The sequence below is a fragment of the Brassica napus genome, chromosome C9 (genome assembly GCF_020379485.1).
Source record: "Brassica napus cultivar Da-Ae chromosome C9, Da-Ae, whole genome shotgun sequence".
Taxonomy (NCBI): domain Eukaryota; kingdom Viridiplantae; phylum Streptophyta; class Magnoliopsida; order Brassicales; family Brassicaceae; genus Brassica; species Brassica napus.
The window spans coordinates 46,463,722-46,472,405 of NC_063452.1; the positions used below are offsets into that span (position 1 = coordinate 46,463,722).

The 8,684-nt window shown below is 38.3% G+C and overlaps 1 protein-coding gene across 1 annotated transcript; it reads left to right on the forward strand.

Moving 5' to 3' along the window:
• The first annotated feature begins 1,102 nt into the window (after positions 1 to 1,102).
• On the forward strand, positions 1,103 to 7,498 carry LOC125592687. Its single transcript, XM_048768044.1, has 8 exons — positions 1,103 to 1,340; positions 2,309 to 4,240; positions 4,313 to 4,425; positions 4,918 to 5,444; positions 5,628 to 6,003; positions 6,499 to 6,730; positions 6,806 to 7,042; positions 7,437 to 7,498. The coding sequence occupies exons 1-8, from the start codon at positions 1,103 to 1,105 to the stop codon at positions 7,496 to 7,498; spliced, it is 3,717 nt and encodes a 1,238-aa protein (XP_048624001.1).
• Positions 7,499 to 8,684: the final 1,186 nt, after the last annotated feature.

The window sequence follows — 8,684 nt, forward strand, 5'->3', positions numbered from 1 at the left end:
CAAAAAAATCAACAATTTAACATTGTACCAAAATAACTAAACAATTTTCTTTGCCATTCAGTTAAATATGTAGTTGGTTTAATTATTAAAATTTTCACTTTTGATTTTTCCAATGTTTTAGACATCAATGATGTAGGATATCTTCACCCTCATGCCATAATCTATGTCCTCCTATATTAATAGTTAAGGAGTTCAATTTTTTACATGAATTCATATTTTTACACACAAAAAAACATTAAAACTTAATAAATAAAATTATAAAGGGCCCAAAATTATTTATATGTATATAGTTTTATTTTCATCACAAAATATACAAATTATTACTGATTAAATTTTGAAAAATATTTTAAATTAAATAAATATAAAATGTAAAAGGCAAAAGAAAGAAAAAAATTACCCTAGAGCCAGTAACACTGTTGAGCTAAATTTGAGTGCTATAATTAATGTCACTGAGTTTATTTTGTGCTAAAGATTTTAATATCATATTATCATGACATGTGAAGTTTTATGAACTTCCACTAGATAATGAATGTATTAGCACATGTGACATACAGTTTAATAAATTTATGTTAAGGATTTTTAATATCGTGTGAAGTCTTATGAACTTCCACTGGTTGATAATGGACGTATTAACATATGACCTTTCATTACAATATGTGAGATTCTTAACACCAATAAGATACAAGTGAATTGAAATGACGGATTATTATCCATATCCGGCAGAAATATTTTGCAAATCATACATATAGAGGTACTGTGTTTTGGTGAATAGCTTTATATATAGCTCGATGTTTCTTTTGTTTTCCTTCGAATGACACCTTGCAAAAATTTACTGCCACTAATATTCGATACTCAATGCAGAGAATATTTACAATATTTGTATTTTCGGCAAAGAAATGAAACCATTTTTTTACTAAAAAAAATCCATGAAATTTAATCGGTTCGCATGGAAGGTCGTTGTCCTATTTTTTTTTTATTAATCTAGCTAGGGGTATTCCATTCCTAGTTAAACTTAAACCTCATATCAATCCCTAAGGAAATTTTGAATTTGATCGTTACATAGTTTGAATATATTCCAACGATATGTGTTACACTATAAACAATGTGGGTGCTTGGTGTAGCCATGACCAAAGACATAGAAGAGGAGTTGAGTGAGACTGATGAGGATGAGCCAAGTGATGAGACTGCCGTAAGAGAGAGATGTGAAGCTGAGGATACTGAAGAGAACCAGAACCAGAGTGAGACATCATGTGAGCCAACCAGTGTGTGGAGTGGACCAACTACTAGATCAAGGCTGAGAGAACAAGAGGAGAGGCTCCAGGAGATAGCCAAAATCGTGGGTCTTGGATCAAGACAAGGAGATCAAGACAAGGAGATCAAGATAAACTAGCCTGTTGGTTTAATTTAATTACTTTGTAAGGGCTTTGGTTATTGGGCTTTCATTTAATTTAAACCAAAGACAATTAGGATTTTAAATAAATCAATTTCGTGGGTTTAGGATTAGAATTAGAATTAGAATTAGAATTAAACCATCTTGGTTTACTTCTAGGGTTTTCTGTCGATTTCTTTAAGACATGAGGGAGGCAGCTTTGCTTTCTCAACTTTCAATCTAAGAATTATTCAGTCAACGTTGTTGTCTTGTCTCTAGCTTTCTCTGTTCAGCTCAAGAACATTGATCTCACTTAAAGGAAGGAATTCCTGTGAATCCCATCTTAGACAATACAAGGTGATCTTGTGTCTTTGAGTAGCAACCATCTCTGTCGCCAATCCACAGGCTCAGGGAGACGACCACAGTTCAAAGGAGAGCTAGTAGCCTCTTAGAACACCCCTATCCGTTCCCCTTCAAGTGATCCAGGAGCAGAAGCCATACCCAGGCTGCACCAAGTGGTATCAGAGCCACTTGAAGGTTAGGGTCTGCGATTTTTGACTACTCAGATCATTCATTCCATCAAACACTTCTCTTATCTTTCTATCTGTTGTAAGCCAGCTGAGCCAACCCTGCAAATCAAAAAAAAAAAAAAGAAAAGAAAAGAGATCTCTGATCCAAATCAAAAAAAAAAAGAAGAGAAAAGCTGAAGAGTAATCCAGCTAGCTGAAGAGAAATCCAGCTCAGGGTGGTAAAGTCAGCTGGTGCCTAAATCTCTTAATACTTTCTTTCTGATTCATTGGGGTTTAGTTCTAGATTTTAAGTGTAGAACCTTGTTTTTCAACTGAACTTGTGGGAAGAGCTGAGACTTGGCGACTTGAGAACTTGAGTGAGAGAGAGATACTTTTGTTCTTGGCTTTGTGTTTTCTCTAACTAATTCAGGAACAATGAGTGAAGAGAGACGAGATGGAAAGCAACCAGAGGGTTCAGGAGAACCGGCTGTCCAGCAAATCAACCTCAACCAAGTTCAATTTGAGGCTATGATGGCTGAGATAACCAGAAGAATGCAAAATACTTACAGCCTTGCTCAACAAGCTAATGACAACTTACCTGGTGTTAATGCAGGGCAAGAGAGGGACGCGGTTGCTGCTGGAGCTCAGAGAGCACGCATTGGACCTATAAGAGGGCCACGAGTGGAGATTGGGGGTCGTGGGGTTTATGGAGAACATTATCAAGAAGATTCAACTGATGAAAGTGATGATGGATCTCAGGCTAGTCAGCGTGGTAGAAACTACAACCGCAGGCGACCAGCTACTGATAACCTAGGAAATCTCAAGCTTAGAATCCCTCCATTCCATGGAAAGAATGATCTTGATGCTTACTTAGAGTGGGAGAAGAAGATTGAACTGGTTTTCAATTGCCAGCAGCTCACTGAGGAGAGAAAAGTGAGACTAGCAGCTACTGAATTCTGTGGATATGCTATTAGCTGGTGGGATCAGATTGCTACTACCAGGAGACGCAATGGAGAGCCTCAAGTAGCTTCCTGGTTTGAGATGAAAACTGTGATGAAGAAGAGATTTGTTCCTAATCACTATGGAAGAGATCTACACCAGAAGTTGAGAAGGCTTTCTCAAGGGTCTAAGAGTGTAGAGGACTATCACCAGGAGATGGAAACACTCATGTTAAAAGCTGATTTAGAAGAAGGTGTAGAAGCTACTATGGCAAGATTCCAAGGAGGTCTTAACAGAGATATACAAGATAGGTTGGAGCTACAAGAATATGAGGACATGGATGAACTGCTACATAAAGCTATTTTGATTGAGCAGCAGAACAAGAGGAAGAGCTCTACCCGGTCTTCATACACTCCTACTTCAAAACCGGCCTACTCCAGGGAAGATAAGCCAGGGGATAAGTCCAAGGACGGTTCTTCTTCAGTAGAGACCAAGAGAGATGACAAGGGTAAAGGAGTAGCCACATCTACTAAGACCAGGAACATTAAGTGTTACAAGTGTCATGGCTTTGGCCACTATGCTAATGAGTGCACCAACAAGAAGGTGATGACTATCTTAGCCAACGGGGAGGTGATATCTGAAGAGGAGGACGCCGGCCAAGAGTCAGATGAGGAAGGCGTGGAGTACCCTGTCCGTGGAGAGCTACTAGTCACCAGGAGACTTCTCAATGCTCAACCTAAAGCCAAAGAAGATGAGCAAAGGGAAAACTTGTTTCACACCAGATACTTGGTTCAAGAGAAGGTTTGCAGCTTGATCATTGATGGAGGAAGCTGTACTAATGTAGCAAGTGCTGAGTTGGTGGAGAAGTTGGGTCTTCAAGTGTTCAAGCATCCTAAACCATATCTCTTGCAATGGATCAATGACGAGGGTGGATTACAGATCACCAAGCAAGTGAAGGTCTTGCTATCAGTGGGAAAGTACCAGGATGAGATCACTTGTGATGTAGCACCCCTTGAAGCTAGCCACATCCTTCTTGGACGTCCATGGCAGTATGATAAGAGATCAGTACATGATGGCTTTACCAACAGATACACTTTTATCCATAAGGAGAAACAAGTTACCCTGGCGCCAATGACCCCTCAGGAGGTACACCAGGATCAGATGCATCTCAAAAAGAAGAGAGGAGAGTCCAAGGCCGCCAGCAAGTCCTTGCTTCTTGAAGAGACCAGCCAGGTAAGTAAACTCAACCTCTTTGCTACTGCTAAAGATATCAAAACTGCTATGATTGAACAATCAAATTTGATACTAGTGGTTTATAAAGAATTGTTGAGCTCTACTACTAACCCTGCTCCTGAGATTCCAGAGGAGATTGAGTGCCTTTTGCAGGAGTATAGAGATGTGTTCCCAGAGGACAATCCAATAGGTCTGCCGCCTATTAGGGGAATAGAGCACCAGATTGATTTTGTACCAGGAGCTACTTTGCCAAACCGTCCAGCATACAGGACCAACCCTGTGGAGACCAAGGAGCTTCAGAAACAAGTCAATGAGCTAATGGAGAAGGGACATATCAGGGAGAGTATGAGTCCTTGTGCTGTACCTGTCCTCTTGGTACCAAAAAAAGATGGGAGCTGGAGGATGTGTGTGGACTGCAGAGCCATCAACAACATAACAGTTAAGTACAGGCATCCTATTCCTCGCTTAGATGATATGTTAGATGAGTTACATGGTTCATGTGTCTTTTCTAAAATTGATTTAAAGAGTGGTTACCACCAGATTAGAATGAAAGAAGGAGATGAGTGGAAAACTGCTTTTAAAACTAAGCTAGGATTGTATGAATGGCTTGTGATGCCTTTTGGGCTTACTAATGCACCTAGTACTTTCATGAGATTAATGAATCATGTCTTGAGAGCTTTGATAGGACGATTTGTAGTTGTTTACTTTGATGATATCCTGATTTACAGCAAGACTATGAAAGAACATGTTAACCACTTGAAACAAGTTCTAGATGTGCTTAGAAAAGAAAATCTGTATGCTAACTATAAGAAGTGTTCTTTTGGCACAGATAACCTTGTCTTTTTAGGTTTTGTTGTGACCTCACAGGGCATACAGGTTGATGAGGAAAAAGTGAAAGCTATCAGGGAGTGGCCGACTCCTAAATCTATTGGAGAGGTCAGAAGTTTTCATGGACTTGCTGGCTTCTACAGGAGGTTTGTGAGAGATTTCAGTACGGTTGCAGCACCACTGACTGAAGTGATCAAAAAGAGTGTAGGTTTCACTTGGGGACCAACCCAAGAAGAGGCCTTTCAAATGCTAAAAGAGAAGTTAACAAGTGCTCCTTTACTTGCACTTCCTGACTTTTCTAAAACTTTTGAAATTGAATGTGATGCATCTGGTATTGGAATTGGAGCTGTGTTGATGCAGGATAAGAAACCCATAGCTTACTTCAGTGAGAAACTAGGAGGCGCCACCTTGAACTATCCTACCTATGACAAGGAGCTGTATGCCTTGGTGAGAGCTTTACAAGTGTGGCAACATTACTTGTGGCCTAAGGAGTTTGTGATCCATACAGATCATGAATCCCTTAAACATCTCAAAGGGCAACAGAAGCTGAACAAGAGACATGCCAGGTGGGTGGAGTTCATTGAGACCTTTCCTTATGTCATCCACTACAAGAAAGGTAAGGAGAATGTAGTGGCTGATGCACTCTCCAGAAGGTATACTCTTTTATCTTCAATGGAAACTAAACTCTTAGGATTTGAACATATCAAATCTTGCTATGCTAATGATCCTGAGTTTAAAGATGTGTTTAGAGAATCTGAGAAACATGCTAGTGGAAAATTCTACCAAGTAAAGGGATTTCTTTTCTATGATAACCGCCTGTGTGTTCCTAGTGGTTCTTTGAGAGAATTGTATGTTAGGGAAGCTCACGCAGGAGGGCTGATGGGACACTTTGGAGTCGCCAAAACACTCTCCACCTTGCAAGAGCACTTCTACTGGCCGAGTATGAAGAAAGAAGTGGAGCGTGTGTGCTCAAGGTGTGTCGTGTGCAAACAAGCCAAGTCTAAGGTCCAACCAACAGGTTTGTATACACCTCTCCCTATTCCTACTGCACCATGGATTGATATCTCTATGGACTTTGTCTTAGGATTGCCTAGAACTAAGAAAGGAAGAGATAGTATCTTTGTGGTTGTTGATAGATTTTCTAAGATGGCTCACTTCATACCTTGTCATAAAACTGATGATGCATCTTTGGTAGCTGATCTATTCTTTAGAGAAGTTGTTAGATTGCATGGTATGCCTAGGACTATAGTTTCTGATAGAGATACAAAGTTCCTTAGCTACTTCTGAAAAACTCTGTGGGGAAAGTTGGGAACTAAGCTGTTGTTTTCAACTACTTGTCATCCCCAAACTGAAGGTCAAACTGAATTAGTCAATAGGACATTGTCTACTCTTTTGCGTGCCATCATTAAGAGTAACATTAGGACATGGGAGGATTGTTTACCACATGTAGAGTTTGCATATAACAGAGCAGTGCATTCAGCTACTAAACTCTCACCTTTTCAAGTTGTTTACGGTTTTAACCCATTGTCTCCTCTTGATTTATTTGCTCTACCTTTAAAAGAACAAACTAACCTTGATGGCAAGCAAAAGGCCGAGTTTGTTTTGTCTTTGCATGAACAGGTCAGGAAGAACATTGAGGAGAGGACCAAGATGTATGAGAGACAGAAGAACAAGGGGCGTAAGGAGCTAGTACTTGAACCGGGTGATCTTGTGTGGATTCACATGAGAAAAGAGAGGTTTCCGGTGGAGAGGAAATCAAAGTTGCTACCAAGGAAAGATGGACCCTTCAGAGTGCTAAAGAGAATCAACAACAATGCCTACCAGATCGATCTTGAAGGGAAATACACAGTCAGTTCTACTTTCAATGTTTATGACTTGGATCCTTTTATTGCAGATGATTCGGATTTGAGGTCAAATCCTTTTAAAGGAGGAGGGGATGGTGTAGCCATGACCAGAGACATAGAAGAGGAGCTGAGTGAGACTGATGAGGATGAGCCAAGTGATGAGACTGCCGTAAGAGAGAGATGTGAAGCTGAGGATACTGAAGAGAACCAGAACCAGAGTGAGACATCATGTGAGCCAACCAGTGTGTGGAGTGGACCAACTACTAGATCAAGGCTGAGAGAACAAGAGGAGAGGCTCCAGGAGATAGCCAAAATCGTGGGTCTTGGATCAAGACAAGGAGATCAAGATAAACCAGCCTGTGGGTTTAATTTAATTACTTTGTAAGGGTTTTGGTTATTGGGCTTTCATTTAATTTAAACCAAAGACAATTAGGATTTTAAATAAACCAATTTCGTGGGTTTAGGATTATAATTAGAATTAGAATTAGAATTAAACCATCTTGGTTTACTTCTAGGGTTTTCTGTCGATTTCTTTAAGACATGAGGGAGGCAGCTTTGCTTTCTCAACTTTCAATCTAAGAATTATTCAGTCAACGTTGTTGTCTTGTCTCTAGCTTTCTCTGTTCAGCTCAAGAACATTGATCTCACTTAAAGGAAGGAATTCCTGTGAATCCCATCTTAGACAATACAAGGTGATCTTGTGTCTTTGAGTAGCAACCATCTCTGTCGCCAATCCACAGGCTCAGGGAGACGACCACAGTTCAAAGGAGAGCTAGTAGCCTCTTAGAACACCCCTATCCGTTCCCCTTCAAGTGATCCAGGAGCAGAAGCCATACCCAGGCTGCACCAGTGCTGCTTTTGCAGACGACTGCATGTACAGAACTGTGCATGTATATGTATGGTAACAGCGCTAAATTTCGTAGAAGCTAGAAACAATGTCATTTAATTTCTAGTTGACGATATGGATAATAAAGCATTCATAACAAAACTCAAGATTCTTTCGAATACGTGTATCAGAGATGAATCCTAAGCTACTATTAGGCTGCATCATCGCCTAAACAACGCACATGCCGTTGTATTTTTCTCTCTTCTCTTTAAACAACTTTGTCTCCTATAATGACTTCAACACCAACACTAGACAACACACAGTTACAAACCAATATTCATATTACTCAAAAACTAAATTGATCTCTTGAGATGTTCAATAGTTCTCCAGATCAGGAGTTAAAAGAGCCGTTGTATATGAGTTTTGATAAATAAATAAAATTGACAATCGTGACAATGGTAGAGAAATGTATTATTACTAGATCCGTGTCCGTGCAACGCGCGGATTCTATATTATAAAAAATTTAACTCTTAAATTATTTGAATATTTAAAATTATTTTGAATTAATTTAGAGCAAAAAAACTTAGAATGTTTAAAACAATAATGCAGGTGATTATAGATGAAATATTTCATTATAATTTTTAAAAGAAAATTTTCATATTTACCACCAGGTACATTATTCATGTTTACCTTTAATAAAAGACATTTTTAAAAAAGAAATTTTCCATTACTAATTATTGGTATCATTATTCATGTTTACTTTTATTAAATAGACATTTTCAAAAATACACTCTTCATTAAAAAGCAAAAGACCTTTCTTTATATATATAATAAATAATTATTTAAATAAAAAAATTATGTTTTTGAATTATACTTTTTCAAATTCGAACTTTCTAATATTTTTTTTTAATTTTTTTTTAATCATCTTTTGAAATTTGAAAATTCTTTTGGAAACTACTTTTTAATTTTCTAAATAATTATTCATTTATATATTTATTTGAATCCTAAATTTTATATTCCAAAAACCCAGTATTAGGAATGTTGTATTTTTGGTATTTCCCTTTTTAAAACATTGTTATAATGATAGATTTTGTATTTCAAAATTTTATTTATTTGTTTAATAATTTGATGTGTTT

Bases quoted from the DNA above. Each gene is read 5' to 3' on its own strand.
- LOC125592687 (XM_048768044.1), top strand. From the start codon at position 1,103: ATGTGGGTGCTTGGTGTAGCCATGACCAAAGACATAGAAGAGGAGTTG. The intron at 1,341-2,308 runs GTCTTGGATCAA...TAACTAATTCAG, and splicing joins GGAGATAGCCAAAATCGTGG to GAACAATGAGTGAAGAGAGA. The intron at 7,043-7,436 runs GTCTTGGATCAA...GTCTTTGAGTAG, and splicing joins GGAGATAGCCAAAATCGTGG to CAACCATCTCTGTCGCCAAT.